The sequence below is a fragment of the Canis lupus genome, chromosome 28, assembly GCF_048164855.1.
Source record: "Canis lupus baileyi chromosome 28, mCanLup2.hap1, whole genome shotgun sequence".
Taxonomy (NCBI): Eukaryota; Metazoa; Chordata; class Mammalia; order Carnivora; family Canidae; genus Canis; species Canis lupus.
The window spans coordinates 9,028,380-9,049,309 of NC_132865.1; the positions used below are offsets into that span (position 1 = coordinate 9,028,380).

The 20,930-nt window shown below is 35.3% G+C and overlaps 1 protein-coding gene across 9 annotated transcripts in view; it reads left to right on the top strand.

Annotated features, from left to right (window-relative positions):
- The window catches only part of CNGB3 (cyclic nucleotide gated channel subunit beta 3), a 247,341-nt gene that overhangs the window by 181,420 nt on the left and 44,991 nt on the right, over positions 1–20,930 (top strand). For all 9 annotated transcript variants that reach the window (XR_012019912.1, XR_012019913.1, XM_072804003.1 and 6 more), the window contains 3 exons: positions 7,890–8,031; positions 12,317–12,476; positions 13,713–13,810. Coding sequence is in view for 7 of the 9 variants with exons in the window: in XM_072804003.1 (XP_072660104.1) it covers positions 7,890–8,031; positions 12,317–12,476; positions 13,713–13,810 (400 nt within the window). In the remaining 2 variants the exon portion in view is untranslated. The remainder of the gene's footprint in view (positions 1–7,889; positions 8,032–12,316; positions 12,477–13,712; positions 13,811–20,930) is intronic.

Genomic DNA, 20,930 nt, shown 5'->3' on the forward strand with positions numbered 1-20,930 from the left:
ATGAATCTCTTGTAGACAGCAAATAGATGGGTCCTGCTTTTTTGTCCAGTCTGAAACCCTGCATCTTTTGATGGGATCATTTAGCCCATTCACATTCTGAGTTACTATTGAAAGATATGAATTTAGTGTCTCGTAATACCTATTCAGTCCCTGTTTTTGTGGATTATTTCTTTGGGCTTCTTCTTTCTTTTACAGAGTCTCCCTTAATATTTCTTGCAGAGCTGGTTTGGTGGTCACATATGCTTTCAGTTTCTGCTTATCTTGGAAGCTCTTTATCTCTCCTTCTATTCTGAATCAGAGCCTTGCTGGATAAAATATTCTTAGCTGCATGTTCTTCTCATTTAGGACCCTGAATATATCCTGCCAGCTCTTTCTGGCCTGCCAGGTCTCTGTAGAGAGGTCTGCTGTTAATCTAATACCTCTCCCCATATAAGTTAGTGATCTCTTGTCTCTTGCTGCTTTAAGGGTTTTCTCTTTATTTTGATATTTTTAAGTTTCACTATTAAATGTCAAGGTGTTGAATGGTTTTTATTGATTTTAGGGAGGGACCTCTCTATCTCCTGGATCTGAATCCCTTTTTACCTCCTCAAATTAGGGAAGTTCTCAGCTATGATTTGTTAAAATATGCTTTCTGGTCCTCTCCCTCTCAGCATCCTCTGGAACCCTAATTATATGTAGATTTTTCCTTCTGAGGCTGTCATTTATTTCCCTTAACCTTTTCTCATGGTCTTTTAATTGTTTTTCTCTTTTTTCTTCAGCTTCCTTCCTTGCCTTCAACTTGTCTTCTGTGTCTCTCACTCTTTCTTCTACCTCATTAACTCTTGTCATTAGGATCTTCAGTTTGGATTGCATCTCATTTAGTTGATTTTTTTTTCGGCCTGATTAGATCTAAATTCACAGTCATGAAGTCTCTTGATTCCTTTATGCTTTTTTCCAGAGCCACCAGTAGCTTTATAATTGTGCTTCTGAATTGGCTTTCTGACATCAAATTGTAATCCAAATTCTGTAACTCTGTGGCAGAGAGTGCTGTTTCTGATTCTTTCTTTTGTGGTGAGTTCTTCTTTCTAGTCATTTTGCTCATTGTAGAGTGGCTGTATGAGCGGGCTGCATAAAGAATATCAACCACAACCTAAGTAAATTTCACCATAGATGATTCTTGTTAGAAGCAAGAACCCTTCTCTCTGTAGTTTTCCAGCTGTTCTCTCTTTAAATCTCAGGTTGAATTCATAGGTTTTCAGGATGATTTGACAGTAATCTAGGTTAGTTGGTGGGGCCGGATGAGTTGAGGCACCTACTCCTCCACCATATTGTGCTCCCCTCCAATATATCCCAATTCTAAATGTGTATGCATTAATAAAACACTTAGGATAAATCAGAGAAAGTCATAAAGCAAAAATAATAAAGGAAGAGAAATTGATAAATACACCATCACAGTGTGAGATATCAACATACAACTATTGATTGACCAAGCAACCAAAATACTTAGTAACAATATAAAAGATTTGAGAACCTAATTAACAAGCTTGATTTTTTTATGTCTCTAGTTTGTTTGCTTTTTTTTTATGTCTCTAGTTTTTATTTAAATTCTGGTTAGTTAGCATATAGGGTAGTATTAATTTTAGGAGTAGAATTTATTGATTCATCACTTATATGTAACACCCAGTGCTCATCACAAGCATCCTCCTTAATACTCCTCATCCACTTAACTCATCCCCCGCCCACCTCCCCGCCAATTTGTTCTCTGCACTTAAGAGTCTGTTTTATGGTTTGCCTCCCTCTCTTTTTCCCCCTATGCTCATCTATTTGTTTCTTAAGTTCCACATATGAGTGAAATCATATGGTATTTGTCTTTTCTGACTGGCTTATTTTTCTTAGCATAATACATTCTCATCCATCCACATCATTGCAAATGGCAAGATTTCATTCTTTTTCATGGCTGTATAATATTCATATTATATGTAATAATATACATATTATTAAATATTTATATATATGTGTATATATATGTATATATATATATAAAACACTTCTTTATCCATCCATCAGTTGATGGACATTTGGGTTCTTCCCATAATTTAGCTATTGTTGATAATACTGCTATAAACATTGAGGTGCATGTGCCCCTTTGAATCAGTATTTTTGTAAAGTTTAGTTAAAAACCTAGTAATGCAATTGCTAAATTGGAAGGTAGTTCTATATTTAACTTTTTGAGGAACCTCCATGCTGTTTTTCGGAGTGGCTGCACCAGTTTGCATTCCCACCAACAGTGTAAGAGGTTTCACCTTTCTCTGCAACCAGGCCAACATCCATGGTTTCCTGTGATGTTAATTTTATCCATTCTGACAGGTGTGAGCTGCTATCTCACTGTAGTTGTGATCTGTATTTCCCTGATGATGAATGATGTTAAGCATCTTGTCTGTTGGCCATCTGGATATCTTCTTTAGAAAAAACATCTATTCGGGTCTTCTGCCCATTTCTTAACTGGGTTATTTGCTTTTTTGAGTGTCAAGTTTGATACTTTGTAGTATCAAACTACTACAATTTGTAGTATCAAATCAACTCTGTAGATTTTGGATACTAACCTTTTAACACATATGTCATTTTCAAATATCTTTTCCCATTCCAAAAGTTGTCTTTTAGTTTTGTTGATTATTTGCAGAAGCTTTTTATAACAAGCTTGATATAATAGATAAAAATAGCACCTTGCACCCAAGAATTAGAAACCACCAATTCTTCGTAATCACTCATGCAAAATTACAATAAGTGGTCATTTTCATGCCACGAGGCAAGTTTCAACACATTTTACAGCATTAGTTCCATACAGTGCACATTCTCTGATTATAAAGATAAGAATTTCTCCATGGCTCTGCTCTGCTCATTGAGACAGAAGAGTTCTCATTCAAAACCTAAGCTCCAATAATCCTACCACCAGCTGTTAGGGGCACAGTTGCTATTTTTACAAAGAAATTGCTTTTTTGTATTTTTTATATATCTTTTATATATATTTAAGGAGCATTTTTATATATTTTTAAGATAATTTGCATATAAAAGTTAGTAATATGCTTACTTTTCCTCAAAGTTTTTAAATACCACCTTACATTACTATGTCTTTTCTATTACTTCATATTACCCTTTGGCTTCATAAACTGAAAGAGTGTTTTACTTAACCCTTGTGATGGTATCTGATAACCTATCAAGTGACGGTTGCTTATGAGATCACTGGACTTACATACTTTGCCCTCATTAAAACTAGGCAGCAAATTGTAAGCCATAAGTGGAGCATTGTGAATATTTAAAGTAAGAGTCAAATTTAATACTATTCCATTAATCCTCACCAGTATAACAATATCTAATCATTTTAATAGTACACCAGGAGTCATTTTCATTTATTTTGAACAGATGGCATCCTTCATTCAATTGTAAAATTTGACAAAGAAGGTGAAGGCTTAGCTTAAAAGAAAATATAAGTAGTTAAAGTTATTTGGTACCCAGAAATATCCCCAAAATTCCTTTGTTCTTTGTACATATATACCACAGTTCACTTATTTACAGGCCTAAAGTTCCAGTGTCCACAAATGTCTTAACAAATCCCTAACCCCAATCCCTAACATATAGATCTTCAAAAGAGTAAAAAAAAAAAAAAGCAAGCAAAGTTGTCATAGAAATTATGGCTTTAGACAGGGTGAGGAAGGAATCAAAATTACCATACCTTAGTGCTAGGGAAATTTAGGATAACTTAGCCCCTTCAGTCCACACATGAAGATGATGAGACCAAGGTAGGTGAAGGTTTTTATTCAGGATCTCCTATACGTCAGTTCAGACACTGGCAGAAAAAAAAAGAGAAAGAGGGAGGAGGGAAGGAAGAGAGGAAAGGAGGAAGAAAAGAAAAAAGAAGTCTTTACACTGACATGCACAGTATGTAAAAACTTCGGATGTAAAAAAACACACCAGAACAGAAAGAGTTCAGTGGACCAGAAAGGAGATGAAAGGCAGCTGGAAGCACAACAGGGAGGAGTGCAAGAAGATTTCACAGATGTGCTCACAGATGCAGTCTTCTTATGTTCTTATTTCACTAAGTCAAGGTATGCATAACCATTCACTTATTCTTTCATATCATTCAACAAATATTATTATAGTTAGCAACTATGAAACAAGTGGAGTTGGAAGGAATGCAAAATGACAATCATTTTAGGAAAGGATCTGATAGTTTCTTTTACAATTAAACATACAACTTACATGTTGCATGTAAGTGATGAATCACTAGATTGTACACCTGAAACTAACGTTAACACTGTATATGACTAACTGGAATTTAAATAAAAACTTGGGGGGGGGAACCATATACTTTACAAACAAAAATTCAAGCCTAAATATTTACCCAAGAGAAATAAAAATATATGTCTATTAAAAACTTATATAAGTACATTCAGGAATGTTTATTCATAACAAGAAACTTGAGACAGCCTAGGTGTTCATACATAGGAGAATAAACAAACTGTGCTATATTCATGAAATGAATTCTACTCTGCTATAAAAAAGCAAAAACTGTTGATAGACACAACAACATGAATAAATTTCAAAATCATTATTCTGAGTGAAAGACATCGTACAGAAAAGTGTGCATATGGTATGATTTCATTTATGTGAAATTCTAAAACAGGCAAAACTCATCTCTGGTATAAAACATTAGAATAGTTGTTGCCTCTGAGAAAAGGAATGAGGGAACTTTCTGGAGAGATGGAAATGTCCTTTATCTTGGTAGGCATTTGGGTTACACAGATATATACATTTGTCAAAATTCATCAAATTATATACTTAAGATTTGTGCTTTTATTTTATTTTCAAAATTTAAAAATAATTCTATATAAATATTGAACTCTGGTTAATATATTTATTCTGAAGCACTGTATTTAGAAGGAAACCTTGCTGTCTGCAAATTACTTTGAAATGCATCCAAAAAATAAGATGAAAAAGAAAATAAGATGGATTGCTGAGTGGAAAATTAGAGAAATGTGTTAACAAAATAAGTAGAGAAAAATGTTCATAGTAGAATATAGTTGTTTACTATAAAAGGTGGGTGTTCACTATAAAATTCTTTCAGTTCTTCTGTTTGAGGTTTTTTATAACAAAATGTTGGGGGGAAAGTTTCGTGTAATGTTTGTTTTACGGGAGAATTTTTATTTTCACATTAACTGTCTTTTATGATTTTATGTCAAATTCTGTCTTACTGCTCTAGCTTGGAACTGTATATATACAGCCTGTTAGATAGTCATGTATTAAATCAGCCAGATAGACTCTCCTTGAAAAGATCTATCTGCTTAGCATGTTAATATTAGAGGTGGACACACTTGACTAATTAAGCTAATCCTAGAAAAATCAATAAGATGCCATCTAATTAAATTACAAATCTTACCTTTGGTTGTGCATGCCTGAGTGTATAAGACATGATCGAGAAAAGATCCAAAAATAAACCTCAAAACATGAGGGCAGAAAACTTCCAATTAACATAGAGGACCATTTTGTACACACAAAAAAATAGTTCAAGGCTAACCTTTCAGATTTGGAAAATCAATGCTTATGTTTCACATTTGATTGTTATTTTTTAACATCCATAAATAATTAAATGAAAGAAAGAAGTTCATATTTATTCCTGCTAACACTGCAGTGACTTTGAAGGGGACAGTAATCCCAACATTTGTAATGGAATTGGCTATGTAGGGAAAGACTCTAGTCCCTGTCCCACTCTTGGGTAAGATTGGGTTCAATATATTTCCTTAATTTAAAGAGACCCACAGGTCCTAGGCCTGTGGCCAAACTAAATCAGGTAATAGGAAATTATAAATTGGAATTTGAAAAGTTAAAATGCAATCCATAAAATTAATTCTGTACTCCTTCAAGGTGGTTCTCTTTGACATCCAGTTCACTATAATATTAGCAAGTCCAAAGAAATCTGCTTTACAGAGTGGTAATATTTTTATTCTCTTGGCACAGTGGTTTCAAACTTTCCCAAAGAATTAATTATTTTTCTGTTCCTATATCAACCAGGTTAAAAAAAAAAACTCACGTCCTTCAAAAGGTATTGAATTTCAAAATGAATGATTTCTTTTTAGATTTGTTTTTGAATATTGACTTTAACTGCAGTTTGATTCTTTGTAAACCTCCAACTGCCTACTGTTTGAAGATCTGAAAGCTGTAAACTTTTTCACGAAAAAAGACCACCCTTAGTCAAAGACTAATATACAATTGCTTGAAGTGCAAATATTTATGTGGCACACCTAGACAAGAAATGAAAGCCAGATTAGAGCCAAAATTCTGTAAAACGTACTGTTTTTCTGTGTCTATCCTAGAAACTAGAATTGCTAGTTGGAACCCACTATTGTTGTCTTCCTGCAACAATATATGGAGATATGGTGTATATACAGCACATTTTTTTAAGGATTCAGTGGGAATGCCTGATTCAGACCATGTTATCAGAGCTATATGAAATATGTCAAGTAGTATATCTAATCATACACAAAAACTACGGTAAATATACTATGAGGTTATAATACCACCTTTCATTCCCACCTCACTAGGGACACCATGAAGCCCTTAGCCAAATGCTGATAAATGAATCCTATATATTCTGTCCTAATCTTTATCGTATTATTTTTTTGCTGCCTTGATTTCTAATTCTCTTCCTATCTGGGCTATAATGATCTCAGTCTCTCTACTTAGAGTTGTTCAAGTTAAGTACAGAATCATTATCAAGTATATTTTTAAACTTGATTATTATATTAATCAAGTATATTGTTATTATACCTGATTTTCCTCAATACTAAATTTCTGGATAAATTACCTATTATACCCAAGAGAAATTTCCATTTTAAGATTGAGCTCGGTATGCCTTTGTCTTTGTTATGGTTATATATTTAATAATTTAATGAGATGTGAGTAGAAAAGAGAGAGGAGGAATATATCTACTGTATTTTCTATCAGTAAAAACAATTGTATCTAAACTATAAAGGCTCTCCAATCTTTATAAATATCCTTTATCTCACAAATCACTAGTGTGGTAGTTTAAAGATGCCCTCAAATTCTTTGCTGCCCCTGTCACTGTAAGGATTCTGTAAAAAATACTGCTATCCTTTCCCTCACCTCTGTAACAAAAGATTAAGACATTATGGAACTTCTGAATTCTAAGAAATCTTATAGCTACTATCTGAGCTACTATAGCCACCATGTAAGAAGCCCATCTACCCTGAGACTGCCATGCTATGAGGAAGCTTAAGTTAGTCATATTGAGAGGCTGCTGGAAAAGAGGATACCCAGCCAGCCCCAGCCATTCCAAGCATTACAGCTGAGGCTCAGACATGTAAGAGGAGACACTTTGGGCATCCCAAACAGTCATAATGTGCAGAACAGAAGAACCCAGTCAACAGTTAGAATCAAGGCACAGACATTTGGCCTCAATAAGTCTGCCCAGCTATCTCCAGACATTCAGGTCATCCCAGCTAAGGGTCCACTTATCATGCAGCATAAATAAGCCATCTCTGCTGGACTTTACATAACTACCCAACCCACAAATTTATGAGCCTTAATAAAATAGGGCTTATAAAATAAAATATAAAATAGTTTTATACCACTAAATTTGGGGACAATTTATTTTGCAGCAAGAGATAAGCTAGAACAGCTAATAAACACCCTCCATGCAGCTAGTTGTTTAGTCATTTCACAACATTTATCAAGAAGTTTATGTTAGTTCACATGGTATTGCTAATGTTTCTTATAGAAAGAAAATCATGATTAGGAGGAAATGTGTTATAATTTAGTAGTAATCTATACTCCCAAGCATAGTGGTATTTTAATGTAATAGTAAAAAGCAAAATGTATATATTTTCTTTTCACAGGTATCTAAGATGTTATTATTGGGCTGTTCGAACTTTAATTACCATTGGGGGCCTTCCAGAACCACAAACATCATTTGAAATTGTTTTTCAACTGTTGAATTTTTTTTCTGGAGTTTTTGTGTTCTCCAGCTTAATTGGTCAGGTAAATGGAGGTGTGAATCCCTAGATACATAATGCTATTTTTGAAAGGCTAATGTCTATAAATTTGCAGAAGAAAAATCAAAATACATCTAATGCTTTCTTTTTTTTTTTTACTGACATTTCATCTTTTTTAATGAAGTGGAAGAGGATGTGAATGAGCCAACATTGCTTTCAATTTTTAAACTGTTAAATATATCAGAAGACCTATCCACAATGAGTGTCAGATTAGACTCAGAAAAAGTCAAGTTTCTAAATTGACTTCTTAGAATTTCCTGAAAAACCTTTAAAATCTCCCTTCTTTAATTAAACTTCAAATATTGTCATAAAATCCCTAGATTAAAATCAACTTCGGAGGTCATTTAGACCAGAGGCTACCAAATGCCATCTAAATCAATTTAATTAATAAGGCATTGGTTCATAAATGTTTATTATGGCATCTCTTTGTCCTTTTTCCTCAAGAAGTCACAGTCTAGTAATAAAGTAAAACAATTGCAAATAACTGTTACAAGGTAGTTGGCATTTGCAAGGCATAGGGCCCAGTATTTTTGTGAATTCCCAGATTCACGAGAAATAAAAAGCTGGACAGCATAGCATTATTAGAAGGTATACTTCCTTGGAAGGTACTTCACATATCATATTTTGAGAACAAAAAAGTCATAATGAGATTCTTATCCTGGGTAAAGAGACAAAATCACAAAATGACTATTCCTACTGATAAATCATTAGTTCTCACCACACTCACTGTGGTATGAATAAATCTCATTCTTTAACAAAATGTAGCAATAAAAATAATTTTTTATAACATTTGAAGCTGACCATAAATAGTCAAAACTCAAATCCTACATCCTTGAATATCAGCACCTGCTATCCTTGGTAAGTACCAAAGGAAAGTTTGAAAGCTCTATATTAGTTCAGAATAGGGAAGCTTCCCAGGAGAAGAATGCATTTCAACATCTTAAAAATAGAGATAGGATTCAGTAGTTATAGACAGATAGTCCAATCAATCAGAAAGAGTATGTGAAGGATGGCAATGATAAAGCACAGTGTGCTTGAGGAAATAAAGTACCAGTATGACTAAAGCGAAGGATGCTTGTAAATAGGTTAGAGATGTATGTAAGGACAAAATATTTTAAGGGATCTGAATGTTAAAGATGTTGAACTTTATCTGAAAGTCAATGAAAAGTCAGCCAAGGGGTAATTTTGAACAGAGATTCAGGAAGATTAATCAAAATATAATATGAATTGGAGGAGGTGATACTGTCTTTAAAAGTAGGTTTTATTATGGGGAGCCTGGGTAGCTCAATCGGTTAAGTGTCCAACTCTTAATTTCAGCCTAGGTCCTGATCTCAGCATCATGAGATCAAGCCCCATATTGGGGACTCTGTGCTCACTGCAGAGTCTGCTGGAGATTCTCTCCCTCTGCCCATTCCTATGGCTCTCTTGAGTGCACACTCTCTCACTGTCAAATAAATACATCTTTAAAAAATAAAATAAGGTATTGTTTAGGTATGATGAGACCAACAAATCAGGAGACATTTGGCATTGAAAAGATAGTTACACAAACAGATCCAAAAGGAAGGGTCACAACATGCCAAGGAGGCCACATGGGGAAGCACCAGGTGAAGGACAAGTGAAGTGGGGTTAGAAGATTTAGAATTGGCTAGTTTGGGTAATTTTAGTAGGTTCTGAGGGTGTAGGGACTGTCTCTAGTTGGCTGGTATTTGGCTCTGGAGTGGCTAGTGGATCGAGTGGATAGTAGCCTGGAATATGAGAGTCCAATAAAGAAGGCTGTTAGAAGTATGATCTCTGGATTGGTTACTTTGCCTATGAAAGCTGCATTCCCAGTGGAGTTGTTTGCTATCTCTAGGAATTAGCTAACTCTGGGAGGGATAGTACCAGATATCAAAGCATCAAAATACAGAAATTTTTAAAAATATATGGTTAATACAGATATATAGGGATATGGCAACTCCAGCGGGAGCATAATAATAGAGTGGAGAGAGAGACTGTAAAGGAAACTCTAGAAAATATTTAGGTTTGCGAAAAACACACAAGCAGTTAAAAACTGTAAGTATAAAATATCATAATCTTAATGGCTTATTCATTGCATCAACAATGATTGAAAATGAAAAGCTGGTTTAGAGAGAAATGCAATTAATTTGAACATAAATAGCAAAAATCGTATTGTCTCATAGTTTCTTATAAAAATCTGTGTGAGGTACCCACATCCCCTTCAATGTTGTCTCACTTTTATAGATGAGGCAGGCAGCTCCAGTTTAAAGACATTAAGAGGCATCCTCAATTCCTACATGTAATTCACACAGTTGTATGATACAGCCATATAATATTGATTGTAATAGTAAAATCTAACATGTATTTAGCATTTACTATATCCAAGGTAATGTCTACAGGATTTAAAAATGGTATCTAGCTCCTGTTCAATTTTCTTGCTGCTCAGAATGTAGTCTTTAGACTAATAGCAAAAGTGTCACTTGGGAAATTCAGATTTCAGTCCTCACCCCAGAACTGTGGAGTAGAATCTGCAATTTAACAAGATCCTCAGGTAATTTATATGCACATGAAAGTTTGAGAAGTGTTGCTTTATACACCACACCACATCTTCCTTTGCATTGAATTTGAGGTTTCTGTTGGAACCTCAAATATCAAGCCACTGAAAATATAGTACTATAGCCTCTCCCCACCACAAAAAAAAAAAAAAAAAAAAAAAGATTGAGACAGAATATACACTCTCGTAGTGAATACAAGATGCTGAGGAAAACAGTTGAAAACAAGAGAGGGACTGGGACACAATCTCCACTATTCAAAATTCCCACATGAATCATGCCAAGAACTACACCCTGGACCTGATCCTCACATTTTAACTTCAATATTCTATTCTATGATACAACTATTAGAGACTGACATTTTCTTCCCCTGATTTGGAACACATCATGGAACACATGTCCTCTTCATCTATGCTACTAAAACCTAGTGTTGCTGAAGGATAGCACTTAAACCACTCATTACTGTCACTAAATTCTGAGCCCTCAATGTTGATCAATAATGCTCTTAATTATCCTTGGCTCCCAATTGAAAACTCTATTAAATCTCCCAACCAACCCCTAATATTCCAAGTATCATGGCCTTAGGTGACTTGGCAATGTTTTCCATCAGTCAAGAATGGCTTGTAAAAAGGAGATCTAGTAACTGAGGTTGTCAAAGGATATTTGGAATAGCTCCCAAGGAGTAAGTCAGGGACTGAAATAAATGTATCCAGTTTGACTATCTGCATAGCTCCTCAACAGATACTTTGGATGAGAAGAAAAACCTATTGACTCTAAAAATACAAACCAAGGAAGGCACCACAATAAAAGAGCCATTTGAGGTAGACCTCAAAGAATGAGTAGTTTTTCCATAAGCAAAAAAGACTCAGCTACTAGAATGAATGAGCAAAGTCTTAAGAATGTAAAAGTGAGACTCTGGTTTTCCTCTGTATTATAAACCCACGGTCAAAGCAAATTTACAACCACTTGCTTCCCTCTATGTGAGAGGAAGAGTCAAGCTATATATCTTTTTTGTGCTGAGACCTTAAAGATCAGCTTTTAACCTAGAGTGGGTTTTTATGGCTGAGTTATAAACATCCAAGAACTAAAACCTGACAGTTCCTTAAGTATTGTCACAGCAGTAGATGATGCTTCAGTAATTTCAGCACATTTCAACTTCTGCTGAATACTGTGCCTTAAGCATGTGAGATTTGATTTTATCTGTCTAAACAACACTAAGGGAAGTACAGAGGTTGCAATTTCATGATGAATTGAGTCTATATAGCCAACCACACTGGATAATCTATGAAGGATGCTTTCAAAGTGAGACTCACAAAAATGGACTAGCCTTTCCGCCAGGTAATTGCTCAACTTTCTTTGTACATCCCTTGAATAAGCACAAGCTGTATAATTTTTGAAATACCAACTAACATCTTCACAGTAATAAACAAGTTTGCAAAGATGATTGTGTGCAGTCACATGCATTATGTGACTGAACCCTCACAAAAACTTCACATGGTAAATAAGACAGGTCCTATTGTCCTTATGGGGTCAGAAGGGGGATATGATTTACCAATTGTTTTATGTAAATGGTTGAAATTAAGACTCAATATCAGTGTGTTAAAAATCAAGTAGTGCATTAGAATGGAATGTATCTAGTAAAAACTCTTAATTAAACTGGGCTTTCAGTAACTCTTCCAATTCCTCCTTCCGGGTGTGGAGTGACTATATTTGTGGTTTTAGATGCAAGATGTAATTGGGGCAGCCACAGCCAATCAGAACAACTTCCGAATCAGCATGGATCATACCATTTCCTACATGAACACTTATTCCATTCCTAAGAATGTGCAGAATCGGGTTCGGACTTGGTATGAATATACATGGGACTCTCAAAGAATGCTAGGTAAGCAAGGCAAATTATCAATTGAATCCCTATAGCAGGTCCATATAATGAAAATCTTCTATAAGTTAGAAGCAGAGACTAATTGGAATTGAATAAAAAATTAGGAAACAACTAAATGATCCTTAGAAGATTAATTTATTTAATACCATGATATTTTTTTTCTTAAATATCCAGACATAACTTACCAGTTATGCAAATCCTGGAAAAGCATCCACAGCTATTCCTGAGGAATAGCTATTGACAGCTGTTCCTGTTAAGTGAGGAAGAACAGCAAAAGGAGCAGTAACAGTTTCCCTCATTCTTTCTAACTGTAGATACTGCTCCAACTCCTTAGTTTAAGAGGGAACAAGGAACTATGTTTTTATAGAAAGGATTTTCATATTTAGAATCAATATTGGAATCAAAATAAGGATATAATGTGTCAATTATTTTTTTCTAAATGGATGTAAGAAAACATTAAAAATAATCAACTCTCAGAAAATTGTACCATACTAGAGACTAAGAATGGACGGGTTTCTTTATGGAATATTTTATCAGCCTGAAGGCCCATCATTTAATTCACATACAGAAAAATCTTTAATGTATTCACATTCTTCATTGAGTTAATAAGTAAGGAATGGCAATAATTTGAATTTACTCACACTTTTCTTTTTAGATTCCATTCCTAACTAAGCCATCTACCAACTATGTGCAATTCAACAAGTCACTTACAACCTCTCTGAGCTTCAGTTCTTTTTTTGTTTCTTCTTTCTGAAATTCAGGAATGAGATCACTTACCCTTAGTGTTCTCACGAGGGTCAAATAAGATAGTGACAGAGTTCGGTAAGCTTTCAAATGCCGCATGGTACTCATTATAATTTGTCAACCCCAGGATGTTAGGGCTGAAATCCACAGAATCCAAAGACAAAAATTAGATCCTTATTCCATCAAGGTCATTCACTAGCCATTGTCCAGTTGATTACTAAACTTTAGATCTGAAGTTTCAGTAAACAGTGTTCTGAAACTATTCGGAACTACTATCTCATCAATAGTTAAAATCCTTTTCTCCATAAAAGTGATAGTGTGATTGTGATACATATGTATGTCCAACAGAAGTAATAAAAATACAGAATTCAATGCAGCTATTTATAAAAAGAGTTGGCATTTTGTTTCCTTAATTTTTAAAATTTTTCTTACACTTTGGTGATTTTTTAAGTTAATTATTCTGCTTGTGGGTTCATGTTTGTCTTTGCAAAGATGAGTCTGATCTGCTCTGCACCCTGCCTGTCACCATGCAGTTAGCCCTCACTGTGGATGTGAACCTCAGCATCATCAGCAAAGTCGAGTTGTTCAAGGTGAGTGTTTTTACAATAAAAAGAAAAACACCATATCAGTTTCTCTGTAAAGCCTAAGCTCTTGCTGTATATGGCATTTATTGTTTTTATTGCCTTATGTTTTAACAAAATCGACAACATAGAATTTATGTGGAGTTAGAGTCAAATAAACTGTGGGTCTCTCTTCAGCAGATGACTTATTCTTTAGAAGCCATTCTCTCTAATTGGTGTCAGAAAATAGTTCTTCAGGCTCTTCTTGAATTAATTTAAATGTAATTAAGCTCTACAGTTTTATGTCTTTCCTACTATGCACGCCATTTCCCATTTGTGAATGTACCTTGGCAATGCATGACAAACCCAAATTAGCTCTGGATTGGCCTGACAATCAGAGAATTGTGCCTAAGCATGTCTTATATTACTAATGTTTTGGATTTAGAAGTTTTAGATGGCCAGATTCAAATTTAGAGGCTTTTTTTGTTAGAAAAAAATGCATAACAAAGAAATTTTTTACTTTTTGAATTTTTTTTTAAATTTTTTATTTATTTATGATAGTCACACACACAGAGAGAGAGAGAGAGAGAGAGAGGCAGAGACACAGGCAGAGGGAGAAGCAGGTTCCATGCACCGGGAGCCCGATGTGGGATTCGATCCTGGGTCTCCAGGATCGCGCCCTGGGCCAAAGGCAGGGGCCAAACCGCTGTGCCACCCAGGGATCCCTTGAATATTTTTATTTTTACCACCTTCATCTCTTCTTAATGCATTATACTGCATGTAAGTTTTTTCGTTAACATTTAATTTTGTGTAGCATTCACTGATTCATCTATTTAATTATCTGTTCATTCTATTCATTCAATAGATATTTATTAAGTTCCTATTATGTTTCAGGCATCATTTTAGCCACTGGGGATACAACAATTAAAAACAAATACTTGCACACGCAGAGCTTAAATCCCAAAAGAGAGGGATAAAAAATAAGTATGTTTGGAGGTGATACTGCTATGAACAAAATTAGACATTAGGCTAAGGAGGATGTGAATAGTACTGGTCAAAAAAGGCTGCTCTAATGAAGTGCAACTGAGTGTTTAAGCAAAGGACTGTAAGATGCAAGGAAGTGAGCCATGAAGATATTGGGGAAGGGAAGGGAGGGCTGGGCAAAAGAGCGATATTACAGTAGGATAGACAAGATGAAGCACTGAGCCAGGAATATTCTAAAGAGGGTAGAATAGTTGAAGCAAAGGTAGAGTGATGGAAAGCAAGAATAGTCAGAGGACAGTAAAAGAAAGGGAGGCTGGGGCACCAGACTGGCTCAGTCATTTGAGCTTCTGACTTGATTTCAGCTCAGATCCTTATTGCAAAGTCTTGAGATCAAGCCCTGCATCAGGCTTGGTGCTCAGCAAGAGTTATCTTGTCCCTTTCCCTCCCCTTCTGTCCCTACTCTTGCTCACAAATGCTCACTCTCATACTCTCTCCCTCTCTCTCTAAAATAAATTTTAAAAAAGAAAGAAAGAAAGAAAGGGAGACTGGGACACCTGGGTGGCTCAGTTGGGTAAGTGTCAGACTCTTGATATCAGCTCATATGTCAATCTCAAGGTTGTGAGTTCAAGGCTGAGCATGGAGCCTATGAAGGAAAGAAAAAAAAAGAAGAAAAGAAAAGGAAAGGAAGAAAGAAAGAAGAAAGAAAGAAGAAAGAAAGAAAGAAAGAAAGAAAGAAAGAAAGAAAGAAAGAAAGAAAGAAAGAAAAGAAAAGAAAGAAGAAAGGAAAGAAAAGAAAGGGAGGAAGGAAAAAAAAGAAAGAAAGAAGCTAGGCAGGGGGCAAACTAATGGAGGATCTTGGAAGCTGTAGGACAGACCCTGGATTGTACTGTGAGATGCAAAACACCAGTGAAGATCTTGAGCAGAAGTTGGCCTGTTTAAGATCAGTTTGAAGGGATCATACCTCCAATAGTGTGGAGAATAGACCGTGGAAGCGAATGTGAACAGCAGGGAGACCAAATAGTGGTTACTGCAACCATCCATAAAAGAGATGATCATAACCAGACTCAGAGTAATAGGAGCAAAGTTGTTAAGAAGTGGCCAAATATTGGATATATTTAAAGGAAGAGGCTAAAGTTTTTGTTGTTGATTGTGTGAAGGAAGAGAGAGAGAGAGGGAGAGAGAGAGAGACAGAGAGAAAGGAATCAAAGCTGACTCCCTGGATTTAAGCCTGAGGAACACGAAGAACAAAGATAACATTTGCAAAATAAGAAGTTTTAGAGTAAGTGTAGGGTGAGAGGGGTAAAAACAGACTCTGTTTTGGATATGTTCATTTGAGGTGAGAGTTAAACCTCCAGATTTAATATCATGTAAGCAGTTTGATGAATAAATCTGAATTCAGGGGAGATGTCCAAGCTGGAGTAATAAATTTAGGTTTATTAACACATTGATGTATTTTAAGCCCTGGGACTGGATCCCCTAGGATGGAAGTGTAGACAGAAAAGAAATGTCATCCAGACAGAAAGATACACCTTGAAAATACATAATCAACACCATTGAGGACAAGATGAAAAAGCAGAAGCTATTTGAGAAAATGGTTAGGCGCAATCATTCCCAGTATTAGGTTCACCCCTGGTTCCATCTGATACTAGTGTTAGGTCAGTATCCTAGGACTCTTTCTTGATATATCCTGTTACAGATTTCCAACCACATTTTGATGAAGACATAAACCATGTGATTTTCAAATTGGCAGATGGCAAACAAAGTAAAAAGGAACAGTTTTAAAATGCGTTAGATTACAAAACTTAAAAATAACTGAATAAACAATAAGTAAAGTCAAGATTAATTTCAACAGCATAAAGCAAATTTCTAAACTTAGGTCTAAAATTGAAATATTACAAATACGAAAAGAGTCACAGTATTTTTAATAGCTGGATGTTTTTGATGACTTCAAACTCTATATGAATAAACAGTTATGTATTATAATGCCCTAATTTTAACATAATTTGGTTTTCTTGATTATTTCAAATACATCTGGATTAACATATCACATTGCAAATAATCAGTTTTAAGAACTTTTGCAAGGTAGGTAAGCGAAGCAGATAAGATAGGAGCTGAATAGTGGACCAAGGAAATAGTAAAAAGACAATCTTATAAATACAATTATTTTATGATAATACAAATCAAGTCAATGATTGCTTCTAGTGGGAAGTGGGAATTAAGATATTGACTAGGAAAAGGCATAAAGGGACCTCATGGGGTGATAGAAGGTTTTTGTTTTTTTTTTTTGTCTTGCTAAGGAAATTACAGTGTATGCATTTGTCAAAATTGATACAACTTCTCTTAAAATATATATATTTTACTTCATATAAATTATTCTTCCACTTAGAAAAGAATGGCATCAAAAGAAAACATGTAGATGTTAAGGATATTTAGTTATGGGAAAAAATAAATTCAAGAGGAGCAGAAGTTCATATATTAAAGTTGGTTATATGGGCAAGGAATGAGACTTACTCTGTATTGTCCAGCAAGATAACATTCAACTATAAACCCCATTTGTGACCTGGAGACTCTCTACACAAGTAAAACCTCCTAGAGAACAAGGTTTGGTTCTAATAGTCTTGATACTCACTAGACACAGCACACTTTTAGACATAGGATAGCTGCTTAGGACAGAAGGGAGGGAGAGGAGGAGAGGGGAGAGGAATGAAGGGTAGAGGAAAGTAGAGAGGGGAAGATACACTGGGGTCAACTCCTAGAGATTATATGAAAGTAGTCTTCTAATTGGAAAGTAATTCCTAATTTCTAGTGGGAGTCCCACTAGAAGCTTCGGTGAAGTAGAAGCATAATGGAATAGTGTACAGAGTTTTCTGATCTATCAGGGAGACTGGGAGAGAAATCCCACCGTTATTTAGCAGGTTCAACTAGATAAACGGTTTTCTTTTTTTTAAGATTTTTATTTATTTATTCATGAAAGAGAGGCAGAGACATAGAGAGGGGGAAGCAGGTTCCCCACAGGGAGCCTGATGCCGGACCAACCCCAGGACCCTGGGAATCATGACCTGAGCCAAAGGCAGATGCCCAACCACTTAGCCACCCAGACGCCCCAGATAAATGGTGTTCAAACTGCACATTGTAATCCATTAGGGGGTCATGAGTTCAATTAAGTAGGTCACAACCAGCACATAAAATAGAAGAGAAAGAAAAAAAATAAAATAAAATAAAATAAATAAAATAAAATAAAATAAAATAGAAGAGAAAATATCAGAGTACACTTACAAGGGTAAGTGTACACTTACAAGGGTAGGTATCATATTATGAAAAGTTTGTTTCTATTATTTATTTTTATTTTTTTATTTTTTTTAATTTATTTTTTATTGGTGTTCAATTTACTAACATACAGAATAACCCCCAGTGCCCGTCACCCATTCACTCCCACCCCCCGCCCTCCTCCCCTTCTACCACCCCTAGTTCGTTTCCCAGAGTTAGCAGTCTTTACGTTCTGTCTCCCTTTCTGATATTTCCCACACATTTCTTCCCCCTTCCCTTATATTCCCTTTCACTATTATTTATATTCCCCAAATGAATGAGAACATATAATGTTTGTCCTTCTCCGACTGGCTTACTTCACTCAGCATAATACCCTCCAGTTCCATCCACGTTGAAGCAAATGGTGGGTATTTGTCATTTCTAATAGCTGAGTAATATTCCATTGTATACATAAACCACATCTTCTTTATCCATTCATCTTTCGTTGGACACCGAGGGTTTTATTTTTAAATGCACATATACATATTTATGTGTGTACTGAGCTCTGTAAATACCTGTGTTACTACAGGGCATGGTCAAAAAAAGTATGAAAACCACAAATCTAAATTATTTTCACAGTATTTTTTAAATGTTATAAAACTCTCTGCACCTTAATGACAGCTTAATTGAAAATAAAGAACAACAATTGGTTCTCTTAAAAAAAAAAAAGGCTTTAAATTATATACCAATGATTTTATGGGATTATCTCTAATTTGGGAAGTTATCAGTTTTTAGCCTCAGTTTTTTCCTTTGTTTTTACATATATTTTTTAAAACCATAAAATCACCAACATCTGATTGAGGAAAAAGGTTAAATCTTCACATCTTGCTAATGTTGTTTATAAACTTAGATTCATTCTCTTCTCGCATGTCCATTAAAAATACATTTTCTTCCAGAAAGAACCCATTTCCCATTACATTAAAAAGTTATTTTTTTCTAAAGGTAAATGAAGTAGAAAATAAGTAGGTATGGAACCTTTCTAAATTTATTTTTGTGAAGGTAGTCTTGGTAGTTTATACATATTTATTATTTTTCTTAAGGAGATAATAGGCCAAATAGTGATACTACACCCTTACCTCATAAATTATACACAATTAACTTTTGTGTTGCTTCTGAACCAGTTACATACATTCACAGAGTGTCACCTATGCACTCAGGCACAATGCAGGGAACATCTGAAGCATGTATGCCCAAAGGATGCTTAGGAGTCTACAGGGTGAGAAGGTGGAGGCTTCATGTGGGAAATTATAACATGTTCACAGAATGAGAAATTTTTTATGACCAGAGCATGGGGTGATAACCAAAGATAAATCTAGAAAGGTCAGTTGAAGCCAGGCTATGTAGTGTGGACCCAATTCTATAGGCAAAGGAAGCTGGAAAGGAGGAAACTCAAAGTGTACATTTCAGTTTTGCAAAGACAAGAAATGGAGCTACACTGAATAGACCAGAATATCCAATGGTAACAAAGAAGGATGAGTCAAGTGTCAAAAACCTCCATATCTTGAATTCTTCCTGAAAATGAATCTTCCATATCTTTAAAAGGCAGTCTGACAGGATGAGAGAGAGAAAGAGACAGAAAAAAAATAGAGAGATCTGGCACCAAGATTGGAGGCTGGTAGGCATACTTGTGTCTTCCTAATCTTCAGGATTAGGAGAAATAGAAAGTACTTAAAAAATCATTTAACTTACAAAGATTTATTTTTAAGATGCCCTAAAGAGGATTTTAGGTTTGTCTCCTAGGGCTTCAGGCAAAAATTTCACAAAGACTTTTCTCTATTTTGTAAATTTAAGAATGGATACAGATATAGTAAAGTTAGTTTGCAATGCAGGACCCGAGAATAATTCTATGCTAAATAGCCTTGCTTCAGTTTTTACAAAAGGCATATATCTGTTGCTATAATTTTGTACTATATTCAGATTTTTAAAAAACTGCAACTGTTCCCTATCAGTAAAAAACAAATAAGTCTTAAAAAAAAAAAATGTTGTGGGGGATGTCTGTGTGGCTCAGTCAGTGAGTGGCCAACTCTTAGTTTCAGCTAAGGTCATGATCTCATCGGTCATGAGATCAAGCCCCACATTGGGCCCTGTGCTCAGTAGGGAGTCAGCTTGAGATTCTCTCTCCCTCTCCTTCTGTCCCTCCCTCCACTCATGTGTGCACTCCTTCTCTAAAAAAAAAATAAATAAATAATGAAGACATCTTAAAAAAAAAAATTTAAGGGTGCCTGGTGGCTCAGTTGGTTAAGCATCTGCCTTCGGCTCAGGTCAAGACCCTGGAGTCATGGACTCAAGCCCTGCACTGGGGTCCCTGCTCAGTGGGGAAGTCTGGTTCTCCCTTTCTGTCTACCCTTCCCCCTGCTCCCCCCACTCTTGCTCACTTTCTCTCTCAAATAAATCAATATTTTTTAATTTAAAAATAAAAATAAATAAAAACATTAAAAGCACAATGTAATTTATTCCTTTCCTTTTAGTCTTGTGAAATTTGTTTATATATTAGTGGAACAGTGACTGTTGTAATGCTTTAGCAAAAGTAATATAATGCTGGAGTATCATAAATTATAATATGAACAATGTCCTACTGTCCTTAATCCTTTAATCCTAACACTGTCACCATAAACCTTGTTATACCTAATTCCTACATGGCCTCTACATTAGTCAGGAGACTCCAAAGAAATAGAAATAATAAGATATGCACATAGATAGATTTGTTTTAAGAAATTGGCTGATGTAATCATCGGGGCTAGCAAGTTCAAAACCTACAGGGCAAACCAGTAGGCCTGGAGACTCTGAGAAGAGTTCATGTTGCAGCTTAAGTCCAAAGGCAGTCTGGAAACATAATTCTCTCTTCCTCAGAGGACTTCAG